General features: G+C 31.7%; 2 protein-coding genes and 1 long non-coding RNA gene across 3 annotated transcripts; 1 reads left to right on the top strand and 2 right to left on the bottom strand.

The window, feature by feature from the left end:
* Nucleotides 1-1438: 1438 nt before the first annotated feature.
* On the top strand, nt 1439-17252 carry LOC106662615. Its single transcript, XR_001339927.2, has 3 exons — nt 1439-1592; nt 5147-5423; nt 16844-17252. It is a non-coding gene; the product is annotated as an uncharacterized LOC106662615 (long non-coding RNA).
* LOC106662613 (phosphoacetylglucosamine mutase) lies at nt 1640-11687 on the bottom strand. Its single transcript, XM_014386816.2, has 10 exons — nt 11357-11687; nt 5143-5442; nt 4869-5070; nt 4655-4813; nt 4426-4594; nt 3644-3756; nt 2410-2567; nt 2161-2353; nt 1980-2095; nt 1640-1924 (listed from the first exon to the last, which is right to left on the bottom strand). The coding sequence occupies exons 1-10, from the start codon at nt 11431-11433 to the stop codon at nt 1786-1788; spliced, it is 1626 nt and encodes a 541-aa protein (XP_014242302.1). The 5' UTR covers nt 11434-11687; the 3' UTR covers nt 1640-1785.
* Nucleotides 14898-18619, bottom strand: LOC106662614 (high mobility group protein B1-like). The gene is made up of 3 exons (XM_014386817.2): nt 18512-18619; nt 15385-15463; nt 14898-15329 (listed from the first exon to the last, which is right to left on the bottom strand). Exons 2-3 carry the CDS (start codon nt 15448-15450, stop codon nt 15048-15050), a joined length of 348 nt encoding a protein of 115 aa, XP_014242303.1. The 5' UTR covers nt 15451-15463; nt 18512-18619; the 3' UTR covers nt 14898-15047.
* Between the last annotated feature and the right edge of the window lie 275 nt (nt 18620-18894).

Here is an 18894-nt window from a genome sequence, read left to right as displayed (position 1 = left end):
CCCCTCCTATAATTAAAAGGTGTCAGGTCATAGAGAGTAAGAACCCGATATGAGCATCTAGTACGAAAAATATTTAGGTCCCCTGAATATAATACTTGATAGATATCTCATCTTGTGTTTCTTTTTATATATATTGAGAGTGAATGTATTTATTAGTGTGAATATAAAGTGTGAAATGGCCAATGGTGGAAAATTGAGGACCCTATAGACTGTATAAAAGGTTTTGGAACAATATCGAGTATCCACTACCCAAATTAAGTATGTAAATAGGAAAAAATATATTTATCAGTGGTTTAGCTTTAAAACCTTCATTGGGGGCTGAAATGACTAAGGTGTTGAAGACTAAAAGGAACACTGGGGCTGATGTGACTGGATGAGGAAAGGTGGCAGAGGACCTTTGGAAGTGAAGAGTAAGAGGACAGAGAGAGAAAGTGAAGGACAGAAGAGAATGACTGACTTCAGCGGTAAGACGTGTAAGACTGATATTGCGATTTGACCCTGGACAGCCAAAACCTATGGTAGGTGATTCTCATAACTTGCTGCAAGAAGAAATAAATTCAGCAAACTAAGTAATCAGTAGATGGTTGTATTGTTAAATTTATTATTATTACTATTATTATATTATTAATTCTTCCCCTATGACCATCCTGACTTTTACAACACCACTTAAATAAAATCCAGTCATGCTATGAATTTTGATCATTAATATAAATCCAAATTTCACTTATTTTGTCTGTTTCAAGCAGAAGATGGTGAAATTCTGTAATATGCTTGGCATATTTATAAATATGCCATTTAAAAATTCTGAGATGATAGGCAGACCAGCTCAGAGATGGTTAAGTTAGATGCATTTCACAGAAAGATTTTTTGATTGCTAATTTTTTCTATGCATATTTAATTTATAATAGCAGGTGTTACTTGTTTTAAAAGTTTCACTAACAAATTTGTTTTTAGGCAATATTAAATTCTTTGCGTGACCAAAGATTGGTGTAAGATAAGAATAGTTATTCGTTTTGTTTCATGATAATCAGATACGATATACAACCTACGAACAACATAAATATAAACTTCCTTCTTTGCCAGGTAAATAACATACCACTTTTAGGCAGAATCATCGATTTGAAGAGGTGAAACAGAATCAAATTGTAATTCTTATTTTAAATGTCTCATTTTATTAAAATCTTTTCAATAGTATTTTTTACTTATTGTTCCTTAATTTAACTTTTCTTTAAAGTTTCAAGTTTTGAGGGGGTGTCAGTGGCCACAAAAGTTTACGTGTTGATGAGGCAATCACCAATGGAAAGGTCCCGGGCTCGAATTCAACAGCCCAATTGACACCAATATACTCACGAATGTTTTTTTTTTTTTTTTCAAAACACCCAGCGTGAGGATTCGTACAATCTCACAGGTGAAATAGCCTCGTAAAAAGAAAAGTTTCAAGTTAGGATGAAGTAACTATAGGTTTGGTAGTATTGCTGATGATGCTGGAAGCTATTGTGGGACAGCAGTTGTGTCATGAGTTCACTGGGTGAGATAAGCATTGCTGACATGGCTGATGTGTCCAACACATAGCAACAAGAAAAAAATCTAAGGTAAGAGAATGAAATTTGGACTAAGTACAAAAAGTAATAAAATAAAACTAAAGATGTACAGATTTTATTAAAATATATAAAAGTTTCATTAACATAACAATTTCATTAAATTTATGTTGAGCAAATAGTAAGCAAAATATAAGCCGTAAATTCCACAACCTTTACTCATTTTTAAGCGCATAATATGATTGTATTAAATTTTTGAATTCATGGGCTCGACGCCACATGCAAGGCTGCTCACAGCTTGGGCGACCCGAGAGGCTAGTTGATCGACCATTTCCTGAGTTGCGGCTTCTGCATACACCCTGACGACATCCTCCGTCCCTGAGGGCCTGCACAATGTCGTGTAATAAAAACCGACTACAAATTCAAAAATGTGTTACTCACCTGACGAAAGATCTTCCAAATTGATACTCAGACACAATCGAATCGATCTCTTCTTGAAGGCCAACTGGATGAGTACACTTTCTTTCAGCATCTGTCGTCTTAATGACATTTCTGTCCTAAATTATCAAAACAAATTATTTTTAAAAAATTACAAACCTAACTGATCAATAATGTAAAATACCTTAACAAAAACTTTAACAAGTTTACTGGGTAAATTAGTATAAGCAGATGCCCAGTCTTTAATACTCCAATCCTTTGTGTATAAAATAGTCTCGACAAGAAGCATGTCAGAAACAGCATCCCCAACAATAGAGTTAATAACATCTGTGGTGTGTTTCAATTTTAGGACCCAATTGCGTTTCGTTTCATCCAATCTTAAATAGAATATTTGTAAAAATTTGTATCAAAGAACACTAGTAGAAGTACTTACTTCTCATCATTTATTGCTTGAGTGATCAAATTTTGTGCATTGTTGCTGAAAATTACAGTTCCGTGTCCATTGGCCTCAAAATAAACTCCAATGTCATACTCGGTCGCCTTGTGGTGCAGATGTTTGACTCCAGTGCTCACACAGCTCACTGGGATTTTCTGGTTGATTTAAACAAAATTAAAAAAATAAAAATAAAAGTGAAAAATAATAGTGAAATTTCCCTTAAAAGATACTTCAAAAAAGCAACCCCCCCCCATGAACAAATTCCCAGCGTCTTCTTATTAAAATTTTCTATAAAGTGGACACTGCCAATAATAAATGTAGATAGCTTTTTTCGACCATATTCTCCCAAAAGTGGACAGCAGCCTCTAGAAAATGAACGTTTTCTGATTAACGCCATTTCCCTTTTGTGTTTTGTTCCAATATATTCCCAACATTCCTATATTAAGTCCCTTTAATTACTTCTTCAGTGCGTTTGAAAAAATTAAGCAAAAGAAAGTGAAAAACAAAGTGTGCAAGACTTGGCTGCTAAGTTTTTCAATGGAAAGACCCAGACATGTGAAACTCTAAAAAATAAAAAGGAACTTTTATATAAATTTTACAAACACAGATATGACCAATCCCACAGGATTTTCCCTAAAAGTCTGGTATGGCCATAGACCAGGACCTATTTAACTGGTTTTGCCATGCTCGGGTTTGTAAAAACCACTGTCAGGTCTGCTTATCCGAGAAAAGGCCTTAAAAGTTGCAAAACATTGAGAGCAAACGGATTTTTAAAGCATCTTCAGGTTGGCTCAACAAACTTAGAACTAGGCATATTTCTTTTCAGACCATTAGTGGAGGGAAGGTCCGAGGTTGTACAAAACTGGATGGAAAAACTTAACAAGATTGTGCCTATTTCGAACACAAAAACATTTTTAATTGCGATAAAAACCTTATTTTTTAGAACACTTCTGGATAAAGCTAAACACTTAAAAATCATCGTTGTCAGATAGAAAATGTTAACTTTGGTCTTATGCAAAAATATGCTTGGTGAATTTGAAAAACCCTCTTATCTTAGAAAAGGCTAAAAATCCTCAGGGTTTCAAAGGTGTCGATATCTTGTAATCCCAATTGTGGCCCATCTTGTAATACTAATTTTTTTACACTCTTACCCAAAAGTGAACAATATTTCATTCCTCAATAGTAAGTATCCATTATAAGGAAATTTCACTGTAATATTTTTTAAACTTACTAATTTTTCATTGATGTATTTAGTGCAGTTTCCATTCGAATAAGCTGTCTGGACAAGACCTAATTCAAGATCTAGCCCAGAATTTTTCAGCAACTCCAATAAATACTCAGCAACTGAACCAAATTGAATTTTTATTAAATGTGTAGAAATTAAATGAAAAAAAATTGTGAATGAATGCTATAAACATGTTCTTTTTCAATTTTCAAAAATTTAAAATTTTCAAGAAATTTAAGACAAATGATTGGTTCCCTTAAACAGTAACATTACAATTACTTAAAAGTGAATATTTTCATATTTTTTCATCTAAAAAAGAATCAAAGAAAGTTATCATTTTCCAAAACCTCGTAGCATTTCTTTAAATGTAACTTATTAAATTACAGTAAATTAATTATTTTAAATATAGTTGTTAGCAAAACAATTAAATGAAAAAAATTAAATGAAAAAAAATTGTGTATGTAAACAACAATCTATGATTTGTGACAATGAATCAATGACAGACAATGAATGCTATAAACATGTTCTTTTTCAATTTTCAAAAATTTAAAATTTTCAAGAAATTTAAGACAAATGATTGGTTCCCTTAAACAATAACATTACAATTACTTAAAAGTGAATATGTTCATATTTTTTCCTCTAAAAAAGAATCAAAGAAATTATCGTTTTCCAAAACCTAGTAGCATTTCTTTAAACGTAACTTATTAAATTACAGTAAATTAATTATTTTAGATATAGTTGTTAGCAAAACGTTTATGGACTGAAAATTATCACTTTGCCAGTCTTACCCAACACTGCGATTCTGTCGCCGTCCAAAAGATAAAACGAGCCTTTTGAATCAATAAAAGAATAAACGATACGGTCTGCATCGCCGTCTACAGAGGCGATCTTTTTATCTGGCTGAATAGAAAAACCTTCTGGTGGTAGCTGGTTGGACATAACATAATCTGACCCACACTGTAAACATTACAAAATTATAACCAGATCATTTGATCAGATTTTAACTTCAAAGCTCACTTTATAATTGAGTTTTCCGGCAGATTTGACATCGTCATTGTGTACATTGACTTTTAAGTTATCTTGTAAAAGTGGCGTTAATTTCTTCATTACCAAAGCCCCTATTCCGTTTGATCCATCGAATTGCAATTCTTTGTCATAGTTCTTTTTTAAGCCTCCCTTAAAATAACATAATTTAAAGTATTTATAAACAGTACAAGTAAAATATACATACCTCCTTCAACAACCCATTAAATGCTGATGATAATTTAACATAGTAGCTTTCTTTGCTGGGAAGTACTTTGCTTGATGAAGTATTGTAAGTGTTTACTAAATAATGTAGCAAAGGTGTAGAAACGATGCCTTGATCAACGACTTGACCGTTATAGGCTTTGGCCCCTGCTATTGCTGCATCAGCTAATCTTGAGCTACTTGGCCTTTAAAAAAATTTAATAGCATTTATTGAGTGCTTGTTGATTATAAATAACTAATGCATTTTACCATATTACCTAGTATCTTGGCCAACAAAGACAAGAGATGGCTTTGACATGTCGGCTCCAGTAGACTTGGCTATTTGCCTAAGTTCTTCCTCGAGCTTCTCATCGCTCACGTTAACCAGTTGCGTTGCAAGAGGCTCCCAGCTCTGTTCGAGCATTTCACCAAGAGGATCAATCAGCTTGACTCCATTATCTGGTTCAGGGTTGTGTGACGCAGTAATCATCAACCCGATCGCTGCTGAGCCTTTTACTCTTGAACGAAGAGAAGCAAGAAGACCCATGCGAAAAACAAGGTAATCTAACTTTTCTGCCCTAGTTAAAAATAATTAAATAATGTATGTATAAATAGCAAATGGAAAGAGTTCAAGAGTTTCTTTATGGTGATATTGGTACATAAACAGTGGCAGTAATAAATTGTTATAAAGATTCAATAAGTCAATAAACCATGCACATATATTGTATATATAATTTCTGTATTTTCCATTACTATAATAACTGGAATTCATAAACACTGTTGCAGTTGAACATTTGGAAAAATAATATGGATGTGTCCCAGATAATAGAGGCGTGTTAGGCCTTGGCTCCATACAGAGAGCGTGTAGGCATTCCACTGGATTTAAGAATGGTTCTCAGATACGGTAGTTAGTTTCAGGGTCCCCTGTTCAGCTTTTTAGGAGAGTTGGGATTTTTTTATTGTATATAGCCTTCAAAACATGTATTTTGTGTTTCTGTGTATTGTACGAGTGAGTATATTTATTCGAATAAATGAGGAGGGGCATCCCCATCACCCCTTGACATGATTTGGGCCGATGGCGGAATATTTGTAAAAGTACCCCATTGACCCCAATTATATTAATTTATTATTTAATTAATTAATTAGTTTGTTATTGTATGCAGGTCGATGGAGGAATATTGAGCACTCCATCTTCTTTTTAAAAAAATGTATGTACATTTCTCAATTTTAATATTGATATAAATTTAGAAAGTGAAAGTAGAGGGAATGTTTACCACAGGCCAGTAAACATTGAAAAGAAGGAAATAAATTCAACAGTTATGGAACAAAAATATAAAAGAATGCATTTCATTGAAAACATGTTAACATTTTAAAGACTTTTTTTTAATATAATCCAGAATTAGAATAATAAAAAGTAACTTGTTTACATTTATTTATTTTTTTCATTTGAGGAATAATTTATAGTTATGACACCAATCTTCAAAATAAGACAAAAATGTGAAAAGAATGTGTTGAAGTCTTGAACTTATAGATTTTCAGATCATTGCCAAAAAAGTTTAAAAAAAATAATATATGGAAAGCAAGATGAATTATCATTTATAAAAAAAAGTTAAACAAGAAAGGACCAAGAAGTGAACCTTGAGGAACTCCCAAGGAGGCGGAATACATTTTGGAAACTAGGGAGAAATAGAAAATAGAAATATTAATTTGACCAGTTGACTTCTGACCATTAAATAGGAAAAACTATTTAGAGAGTGAGAGGCATGAATTCCAAAAAAGGAAGTTAATCAGTGTATCATGTTCAACCAGATTGGAAACTTTGGAAAAATCACAATGTATACTGCACCTTTTAAGAGCTGTTGTATAACCTGTTTCTGTACCTGTAGCTCACCATATATATACTAATCAAATTCCTTGATGAACTAGGACCCCCTGGTGTGCTACATTCACAAAAACAGGTGATACAACAGCTCTTAAAGGGTGCAGTATATTATACACCCTGATCTATATACATCTACATCTAAAATATATAGAACATCTTGATGACACTATAATATGTATAATAAGATTAAATTCATTGCAGTCTGGAGATCTAGCCAAATGGAAACTATGTTGCTGTGGGATTATTAAACTTTTAAGCAATGGTTGACGTTTGTTTGAAATGAGAGATTCAAGTATTTAAGCTATTGCTGTTTGTATGCATATGGGGCTATAGTTTTAAAAATCTGATTTACCGACAGATTTGAAAATGGGTTTTACTGAATTTAAGAAGGAAAATTCCCTAGAACAAGTGAGTTATTGGACAATTTTGGAGCTAACAGATAGCTACAATTTTTTAATAAGGACTTTTTTACATTTCACTTTGTCTAACTGACCAATAATATCTTCAACCAGAAAGTGTATTGATGACAAGTTTTCACAATTAATGGATAAGTTGGAATTGCTATACTGTACATTGCTAAGATTTATGTTGATCGGATACACAAGAAAAATAATAGTAAGGTCCGCTATAAGTAATTTATTATTTACAAACATGACTTTGAAATTATCAACAATATTGGAATTTTTGAGGCGCAACGTATAGATGTGTTGAATTTAATATGATTTTTAAACTTAAGATATAATTAAAATGAATTCCAACAACTTTTGTACTCACATCGATTACATATTAATATTCAAAAAGTCCTACTTCTTCCTAACAATAGATTTCCAAAGATTTTAGTGGAAGAAATAATAAATAAAAATTTATTCTGGCATAAGGAATTTCAAACAATTTCTGATATATCTGGAGTTGTAATTATTTTTAAAAAAAATATATATACTATATATATTTTGATGGATTAATAGAGGATATTAAGAAGGATTTTAAGGGTAACTTAATTGTTAAATAATTATTCAGAAATCGTGAGATGCGGTCTGGTGTGATGTAGGTTTCAGAAAAACATTTTCTTTATCGTGCCAACGTTTCGATCTTTGTTGAGATCATCTTCAGGGCTCAAAGTGTTTGTCTTCTGTGTAATTGTGCCATTCTTGCGTGCCATGTTGAGAGTTCCCACTCAATTTAAATAAACTAAAAATGACACTCAATAATCTCAATAATCTAAGGCTATGACACATCTACATATAAAAGAAACACTTTGAGCCCTGAAGATGATCTCAATAAAGATTGAAACGTTGGCACAATAAAGAAAATGTTTTCTGAAACCTACATCACGCCAGACCGCATCTCACGATTTCTGAATAATTATCGATTAACGATCACTAATCACCACACATTAATTGTTAAATTTTAAAATTCAATGATCATGGACTTTATAAAGAGATAATTTAATAATTTAATAGAGAATTTAATTCTGTGAGTAGAACCACCATTTACAAAAAGTCAACAGGAGGACATTAACAAGTTAGGAACTCACACAGCACCTAAATGGTAACTTAGTGGTGATTAACTGTTCAACTATCGCCCCAGTGCTTGGAAGTATAGAAGCTTTATGATAGGAAATTTCATTTTTAAACTGTTCTACCATAAATTTGTTGCTCTACCACAGTGATTACATATATTTGTTTTGCTGTTTTTAATGTATTCAAAATTTAGTTATCTAAGGATTTGAATGATTTTTTAAGCTTTTTCAACATTTTTTGAAATATATTTTTTATTATAAATGTATTTCAAGGCACTCCAAGCTCCTTCTCAGTACAATACAATAAAATTTTAAAATTAAGGCCATCCAATCCAACAATTATAAACAAACAAGTTGTCTATTGAATCTCATCAAAGTAAGAATACAAATTGTTTGTCACATCTTGTTAAAAAATATATATATTTAAAAATTTGAAAAAGTAAAATCATTTTTTTAATTTTCATAATTTTATCATGATCATAAGGAAGCATTCTCAAGAGATTCTAAAACGGAAGGGAATAGATTCAGATTAAAATTAATTTATATTACAACCAGAGAAGGACTATCAATACCAATGGCCAGGCTTTAAAAAATCGAGATAAGAACTTGCCAGGTATATATTTTGTCACCAATCTTATTTTATGTACGGAATGAATCTTATTGGATACCATATCTGAAATCTCAGGGTGTGTAAAAAAACAACAGCCAAGAAATTAATAGCATAAGATATGCCAATGACTGCACTGGAAGAAATACAAGTAATTATGAAAGCTGTGAATGGAACTTGTCTTAATGCTATGGGGACCAAATTTATAATAGCAAGACATTTAATGACAGGACTGCGAACTTCATCATAAATAATTACATAGTTGAGGAAATATCAACACCTGGGGACATTATTCACTGATAACAATGACCAGACTGCAGAAATTAAAGAAGCATTGGCATGGCAAGATAGTAGTTTATAAAACTGAAAGCCTTCTTCATAGACTGAAATTTAAATCTAGCCTTAAGAATGCGCATGATTCAATGTTATTATTTTCTCCATAGTGTTGAATCGTTTACCTTGAAACAGGCTCACTTATAAAAACATGAAGCACTTAAGATATGGCTCTATCGCAGAATGCTTAAAATTTAAGGGTGGACCATATATAAAATTCAGAAGTGCACTTCAAAAGGAGAAAGAATTGGTTTGAACATCAAAAAGAGGAAATTAAGTTATTTTGGCCACATAATGCGAAGAGAAAGATATGAAATTTTACAACTAATCCCACAGTGAATAATTGATGGTTTGTGGAAAAAGAAGGACCTCATGGTTGGGGAATCAACATGAATGATTTGAATCACTTCAGCAGGGCTATTTCAAAAGTTAAAATTGCAATGATGATAGCCAACAGAGGCAGCCTCATAAGAAGAAGAATTTTATCAATTTTAGTATATTGTGCTGAGAAGGAGGCTTGCAGAGCCTTGAAATACATTTACAATAAAAAAAAAATATATATTTTTTTTTTAATTGGAAAAATATTTAAAATATTTCAAATCCATGACAATCATCAAAGAACAATTGGAACTAAACACAGAATAGTTATATAATATATTTTTCATGCTAATTTCTCAAAATTATCATAAAATATGTATTTTATTTCCTTTTGTTTGTAAATTGTAAAATTTCTGTTTGAGGTAAAAAAATTTACTCATCACAACTTAGCATTGTGAATTAATTTGAACAGTGTACAGAAGAACAATTTTTTGATTATTATTAATTTATAAAAGAAATAGAATTAGAGTGATAAAAAGGAACTAGTTAACTTTTTTAAGCTGAGGAACATTATTATTACAGGAACTTTATATTATACATTGTTAAAATTATTGGCTTGTTAATTATTTATTTGTTTTATTTTTGTCATGTATTTCTGTCCAAATGTTATGGTTGTTTGTTTTTTATTTATACTTTTCACAATGTGGAAAACTGTTGAGCAATTACTTTAATTTTATTTTTATTGTTTTTCTTCTAAAGATTGCTTCTTTTTAAAGATGTTGAGATTACTTTTTTTGGTAAGAACAGTTATAAACTTTTTTTATTTAATTTTTATTTATATTTATATATTTCGAAGGAGCCATGCTTCCTCTTCAGCATACAAAACACAATCTTCACAATATTTCAAGTGCAAAAAAAAGTAGCCTGCCAATAAAAGGCACATCTCAAATAATGTAAAAATTTTGTATGCTGAAGACAAGCATGGCTGCTTCAAAATATATTTAAAAAAATAAATAAATAAATAAAAATTAAATTAATTAAAAAAGGTTGTAACTGTTCTTACTAACAAAGTAATCTCAACATCTTTAAAAAGAAGCAATCTTTAGAAGAAGAAACGATTGTAGTGCAATTGTTTTAAGTAAGCGATTTTGCATATTTCTAACTTTCTTTTAGTGGTTACTTAATTAATTTGTAATTATTTTTTTAACAATTTACAACACTCGGACAATTTGTTTTTCTAAATATACATATACACTACCCATATTCAATTTTTTTTTTAAATTTTATTTTACTATTCACAATAGGGAAAAGTAGTGTATGTTTTACTTAGGCAATTTTTTATATTTTTAACTTTCCATTAAAAAAGATAAGCAATTGTAATTTTTTTTTTAACAATAAAATTAGATTTATCCTTTTTTATAGGTGTTTTTTTAATAAGGGAAATTTTTAAGACGGATTTCTTTTTATTTTTTATTTTATTTTACTTTTTTTTTGTTAAAAAAATACACGGAATTGTCTTAAAACCAAAAAAGTTAGTTTTTTTTTAAATACGTTCGGGGAGAGTTGGATTGGTGGAGGCTGTCGAATGTCTGTTGTCAAGGATCTTGGAAGGTTACGGGCTTTGAGTTATGCCTTATGACACGTAAGCACGGGCGTTTGGACTGAAAGCAATGAGATTAACACTAAAACAACGAGATTCACCTAACATTTTACAAATATTATTTTGCCTGTTAAGAAAATGTTTAATCACTAAATAAAGGCCCAATGAAGATAATAAACATAAAAAAGACCTAAAATGTATTATTAGTTGGAAGGTATTGCATTAGTACTGACTTATCTCTGAAGCCCGATGTCCCGTATTGGAAGACCTGGTCGGTCCTTTTCGGATATTTTGCCATTTCTGCTTCCATTTTCGTGTAGTGGACGGTAGAAGGTCTATCGGAAGAAAGAGCCGGACCCTGTGTCTAATTTGCCCGGGGAGCGTGTCACGGGGTATGGATTCAGGATTGACAAACTCCTTTCACTCGCCCCCTGCAACTTTCCATTTCGGCCCGAGCTATCGATTAACCGAGAATTGTATCAATAGCTATTTACTTTTGATTTTTTTAGTAATTTTAACAAAAAAAGATGATCAGGCTGAGGATATGCCTTACTTGATTAACATCTTCCCCCTCCTGTCGCCATTCATAAATCAATTTCATGGGTTGATAACTCACGTTGAACATTGAAACTCATATAATCAACTTTTTATTAGTCTACTTTACCTAATGAATTTTAATTGCAAAAAACATATTACCTAAATAGCCATTGTTAGTTTATATATCAGTTAGTTTATATATTAGTTTATATATCATTAATCAGCAAGTAGTCTTTCTTAATATATTTTTGCAAAATTATTCAAATAACACCGTTACTATAAACAATTAAAGTGCCCATGTACTAATATAGACTTTATTTTTGTGGGACATCAGGGTTGAGGTCCTTTTTAAGACACATTTTTTTTTTTTTTTTTTGTAACTTTTGATGTCCGTTGAATTATAATTGTGATGTTTGTATCGGTGGTGATGGGATTATCAGTCGATGGTTGCTGGCATGAAGAAAACGACTTCGAATCTTAGCTGACATTTCGATTTAATTTTTAATCTTTTTCATGGCTGTCGCTTGATATCTTAAGTGTCCTCTTTTTTTCTTTTTTTTATTATGCTTTATTTATTGTTATCAATTGGAAGGCAGTTCCCCTCGTGGTAGCAACCAATGGAGTAGAAAAATAACGTGGAACATTTGCTAATTGATAACAATAAATAAGCCATAATAAAAAAAGAGGACACTTAGATATCAAGCGACAGCCTTGAAAAAGATTTTCAATTAAATCGAAACGTTGGCCAAGATTCAAAGTCGTTTTCTTTATTCTAACAGCCATCGACCGATAATCCACCATCCATCACCACCGATACAAACATCACAATTTTTTCTTTTGTTCAACAAAATGAGCAAGGACAACTTTAACAAAAGAAATTTTTTTAGATTTTTTGTTAAAAAAATACTTTTGATGAGTCAGTATTGTGGGTGAGATACTTTTTAACTCACTCATCATAAGTCCTTATTAACAAAAAAAAACTATATATTTTTTGTACAAGTTGTTCTTGTTCCTTTTGTTGTTGAAAGAAAAAAATTCTATTAACAAGGGATTTTCAATTTGTTGGATGCATCTAGGTATAGTGGTTGGCTGATATTTCAAGACTCATCAAGTCTTTTTTAACAAAACAAAATACTCTTTTTCCTTTTGTTGAAGTTGTTCTTGTTCCTTTTCCTTCCAACAACAAGAAAAAGTATTTCTATTAAAAAAGACCTCAACCTTGATATCCAGATTCATTCAACAACTCATCAAAAATCCTTTTTAAAAAAAAACCTTTTCAGTTCAAATATATTAAATACAAATAATCTAATAATAAAATATACAATAATACATAAAATATAAGATAATTAATACAATAGAATAATATATAGAAGAAAGTATCTTGACACTTTGTGGTTGTTAAGGAATAAAATCCAGTTGAGTTGAGGTCCTTTTTAATAGAAAAATATTTTTTGTTCAACTACAAAAGGAACAAGCAGAACAAGAACACAGACAAAATGAAAAAGCAGTTTTTCTGTTAAAAAGGACTTTTGGTGAATTGTTGGATATCTGGATTTCATGGTTGAGGTACTTTTAATCACAAAACCTTTCCCTTTTCAACAAAAAGGAACAGAACAAGAACCACTCAAACAAAAAGTTTTAATTTTTTTTGTTAAAAAGAACTCGATGGGCTATTAGATTATTCTGTATATTGTGGTTGACGTCTATTTTAACAGAAAAACAACTTTTTCCTTTTATTCAACTTGTTCTTATTGCTTTTGTTGTTAAACAAAAAATATTTCTATTAAAAAGGACCTCAACTCAACTAGATTGTAGAGGTTATTTTTTAGCAACCTCAAAGTGCCAAGATACTTTTTTCTATATATTATTCTATTATATTAATTATTATCTTATATTTTATGTATTATATATTTTATTATTAGATTATTCTTATTATATTTAATGTATTTTTATTTGGATTTTCACACTGAAGGGTTGTCACTCCCTATGTACTGACCACATCATGGAGTTCACCCACCCCACCCCATTATGTGGCTGGCTGGGTCGCTAGTATACAGCCAGGAACACACCTGATGCTACACCATGCAACGCTACCCGATGCAAATCAAAACTCCGATTTTCCATAAGGTTGCATTACCCCTGTGCACATCTACCCGATGCTATGCCACGCTAACCTACCCGACGCTCTGCGATCCCCACTGTCCAGATTTTCGTCGGTTTTCCTCGAGTACAGTCTAAGACAAAAGAACCGGACACTCATATTTTTATTCAAATATGTATTATTGTCGTTATATTAATTACAACATACTTATTTTAATGTAAACCAAATTAACTGTGATTAAAAATTAATTAGTTTTTATTTAAAAAAATTAATTTTAATGGTTTGGTAGAAAATTAATCAAAAACCGGAATACGATTTTTTGATATAATGAATTTAACTAACAATTTATTGAACTCACTTCGGCGGTATATATACTAAAATTGGAACAATTTATTACACGGTTGTTGCTCATAAAATTTAATTAACAATTTATTTCATAGTTTTGCTCGTAAAATTACACCATTTTGTAATGTCAGGTAGCATCAGAACAGGACACTCATATTTTTTGTAGTTTATTTCAAACTAAGTACACGTAATTTTGTCGTTATATTAATTACAAGTTATTTTAATGTAAACCAAATTAAACGAGATAAAAAATGCATGTTTTTATAAACACTGTTTAATTATGATGGTTAAGAGTAACTTTATTTAAAACAATTACGTTTAACAAACAATTTATTAGATGGTTGTGCTCATAAAATTTAACTAACATTTTATTACAAGGTTTTGCTCAAAATAGTGCATTAAGAACAAAAGATGCGTTGCGATTGTGATAGTGTTATTGTGATAAACGCTGTGGACTGTATGCGACGTGTGCTTGCGTCGGATAGATGTGCACACCCCACCAAAACGTGGCAAGACGTCGGGTAGCATCAGGTAAGTGTGTTTCTGGCTTACCCCCTCCTTTAAGTCAAATGCCTAAAAGCTTCCCTACCAACAGAGCTAGATTTATTTATTGTTATTATCTTCTATTCTATTTCTATCGACAGACTATCTTACATTGCACAACTGGTAAAACAAATACATTTATTTATTTTTCTAAGAGATTATGGTAAATAAATGTAAGGCAGTATGGAAAAGAGAAAATTGTATTTAAAAAATAATTTAAGGAACAAAAATATTATTGAAAATATAAGTTACAAAGGGAAAAATTATTAAAATTGCCATACTGGCATGAGGAGTAATCATCCGTATCAAATTGTTCTTGAAAACGCAAAATGTAATAATATTGAAATGGAAGGAATACTGCAGAGGTGGGCGAACAAAAATGAAGGCCACCAGCACGTTTATTCATCGTCCTCCTCCTCTCCATTTTCTTCAGTCTCGTCTTCATCTTCCTCTTCCTCGTTCTCGGACTCGTCCTTTTTGGTCTCCTTTTTCTTGGGTCTGCCTCTCTTTCCGGTTCCACCTGTGGTCTTCGCTTTGGGTTTTGCCGCCGCTTTCTTTGACGAGCCTTTGGGTCTGCCCCTGCCCCTCTTGGCGGGTGCCTCTCCGTCCTCAGTCACCTTCTTAGGTGCTTCCTTCTTTTCGGCAGCTGACCTCCCCCTCTTTCTTACCTCCTTTACTTCCTAAAATAAAAAAGTCATTATTTTAATTATATACTAAACATAATATATTACTCACTTCAACTTCAGCCTCTGACTTACGGCCTCCCCTTTTCTTTTCAACAACTGTACCGTCATCAGACATTGTGTATTTATTTCTGAAACATATCAAGAAACAAAATATTGAAATTTATATGAATTATAAAAACAAATGTTGCACAAAAACACTAATCAACTCCTAATTATAATTTATAGGGATGACATCCCAGGAAAGGAACATAATAATAAATTTATAATATAATTAAATGATTATTTGGAGTTCGTGAGGTGCAGTCTGGTGTCGTAGGTTTTAGAAAAATATTTTCTTTATCGTGCCAACGTTTTGATCTTTATTGAGATCATCTTCAGGGCTCAAAGTGTTTGTTTTACGAGTGTTCACTCTCAACACGACAGACAAGAATGACACATCTACACGGAAAACAAACATTTTGAGCACCTCATGATCTCCAAATAATCATTGGCTAACTGTCACTAAAGACGACACAAATATAGCAAATATAATTAAACTTTCCTTTTATTCCTTGCAGAATTCCATATTTGGCCAAATGATTTTTTTTTTGCTTAATTACATTTAAAAAATTATACAATCATCTTTGATTATTACAAACTCTCTTAACCTACCAATTCACGTGGTTAACTTAAAATTAAATAGTAATTAACGGTCACTAATCTCTACACATTAAAATTAAATGTTTACATTAAACAATTTTTTACTCTAAATTAGATTTAATTAAATATAAATACAGCTGCAAAAAATAAATTAAATCGACACATAAGTTTTGTAAACACTTAATAATAAAATATTATAAATCTCTATTTTTTAAAGGCTAAATAAACATTTTAGAATAAAAAATTGAAAATCTGGGATTTGTATTGGGGTGCCTTATAGCCTGCCCGGTCCAACCCCCTTGACAGTTGGAAGGCAAACCGTTACAGGGTAGTGGTCTGGAGGGGGAAGTTTGATCCTTTCCTTTGTTCCCGGCACGGACGCCGTTTATCAAGGCTTATTGAAAAAACCCAGCACTGCCGCGACTAATTCAATATTCACCCTGGATTAATAATTCGTTAACATATAACAATTGTTTATACATGGCTTCCGAACTTTATGATAAATTTGGTTCCGTGGTATGCCTGTGCCACTGACTGTGGTCAATCCCTTGAAGCCGGCAAAACTCCGAAACCATTTTTTTTATTGATATCAACTATTATTAAATGTTAAAGAAAACGTCCCTTTCGCGACGCATGTTGTGCGGATTGCATAACTTGGAATTTCATGCGTTACGGAGAAGTAAATTTACCTCCAACCAACTTTGCAAGGTTTATGAATTTTTAATGATAAATATGATGTTTATATGCTTAAATAATTATTATTATGTACTTTACCAAAAAAACATGCTTCGAAAGATATATCCCGTAACGGGAATTTTCTGCCAATAGCATTGTAAGTGATAAAAAGGTCGTTAATCTTTTTGTTTTAGGTTTAAAAAGTACGGAATATTAGAGGCTGGAGATTCTAAAAACTAAGGGGTTTTTCTTACAAAATGGATCTGAGAGGGGGCGTGACCTTAACTGAAAGTTAACTGAAACTCACGAATCGCCGACAAAGTTACGATTGTACCGTACCGTATTGAATTGAGATAATCTGAAAGGTTTGTTTATGCATACCGTTTATCTTTACAAAATTGCATGGCAATAAAATTCGTATTAACATACATAAATATAAACTATTTATCTGTATTTTTTTATTTTACATTATATTGATTTATTGATGAATATGTAATATACTGTATTAAAATAATACAGTACTATACTTATATTTAAGATATGCTTATTATAAAAAAAACATGCAGCCCTAGCGAACAGAATTGTAAAATTTTAAATAAATAAACATTTGATTTGAGATTTTCAATTATTTATAAATTTGAACGATTCCGTTAGAAAATAAATTAATAATCTTTACCTTATATATTATGTTATATACGCGCAGGAAAAAACGTTCATATACAAAAGAACGCCTTTTTGAAATTATATACATAAATTTATAATATCCTTAAAATCTTATACAGAAGTAATTAATAAATAATACACAATAACATTTATGAAATTTAAGATTAGCGTGCGGCAACACGAAAATAAACGGAGAAGGGATTCACCCACGATTTAAAAAAATAAAATAAATATTTTTAAAAAAATTCAAATAAATAAACTTCCGTAAAAAACGCAGGAAAACAGAAAAAAGGCTTGGTATTCTATAAACGTATGCTTTTTCAAAAGGGATCGGAGGTCGTTGGGAGACCTTAACTGAAACTTTTTAAGTTTCGACCGAAACTCACCAATCCGCCGATAAAGTTTCGATCGTGTATCGGGCGCTATTAGGGGGGAAATAAAATTTAAAAAAAAAGAACAAAAATAATTTCTACAAAAATCAATGGAACACTGCAGAAAAAATTTGTGAAAGTTGGAATTTCATCTTCGTCGCCTTTGTAAGCTGCGTTCGCGCGCGACATTCGATAACGGATCTTCGCCCGACCGCCGGGTTTGCCGCCAACGGCGTCCCACCGGCCGGCCACGCATTCCGACTTTACAATCAAGAAAGAACGAGTAAAAACGGGCAAATTTTTGTAGAAAAAAAATTACTTTATTTTTTTTAACGCTAAATATATATTGGAAAAATTAGGTAAATTAAGAAAAAATTGTTGTTGATCTGTTTCTTCAAAAATAATTTTTTTATTGTTAACAAATCAATATAAAGTTTAGGGAAAGAGAACAAAAATAAAATGGCCCGAGTCGGAATGGGTTTATAAGCGTGGTGAGAATTATGAGAAAATTAATGAGTAAAAAAGTTTAGGCTGTACATTAAAAAAAATATTTAAAAAAATAAAACAAAAACGAAAAAAAAATTGAATAAATAATAAAAAAATATGTTTAAAGAGAGGACAAGAGGTCGGAGGATAATATTGATTTTACAAAACCCATGTACGACTCTGTGGGTAAAAAGCAAGCAAGAGATAAAACTAACACCGGCGTATAATTAATTTCCAAGGGAAAAACTATATTAATAATCTACAGAAAATTCACAGATAATTTAGATTATTTCTTAAATGGAAATAGTTAGTAAAATTGGTGAGATTAAATGGTGGTATTACCTTTGGGACGACTTAACGAGCAGAACGATACGCAGAGGAGTACAGACCAAGAGAGACTACGACAGTTGCTGGACGCGGATTGAATGGAAAGTTGGAGGGAAGAAGGCGCACGGTTCAGACCCCGGTTCGCACCGGTTAGCCATGTTGGGCCGGATTTTTGCCGATTATTTACGCCCTTTTACCGGACCCAGGAATTAAAAACGGCCACTTCAAAAATTACAGAAAAATCCGCCCTTTCGAACTAAAAAATGCTCTTTGCTCTAGGACGAGCAGCCGGTTTTTAATTAATTGTTGAAGTCGGCCGGTGCCGGGTGGTTTTCACCGGTGGCACCGGTCCAACATGTGGCGCCGGACGATAAATTGACAGCGCTCCTTTGAAATCA

The sequence above is a fragment of the Cimex lectularius genome, unplaced genomic scaffold (genome assembly GCF_000648675.2).
Source record: "Cimex lectularius strain Harlan isolate CLEC.00 unplaced genomic scaffold, Clec_2.1 scaffold43, whole genome shotgun sequence".
NCBI lineage: Eukaryota > Metazoa > Arthropoda > Insecta > Hemiptera > Cimicidae > Cimex > Cimex lectularius.
This window is presented reverse-complemented; position numbering and strand designations above follow the sequence as displayed.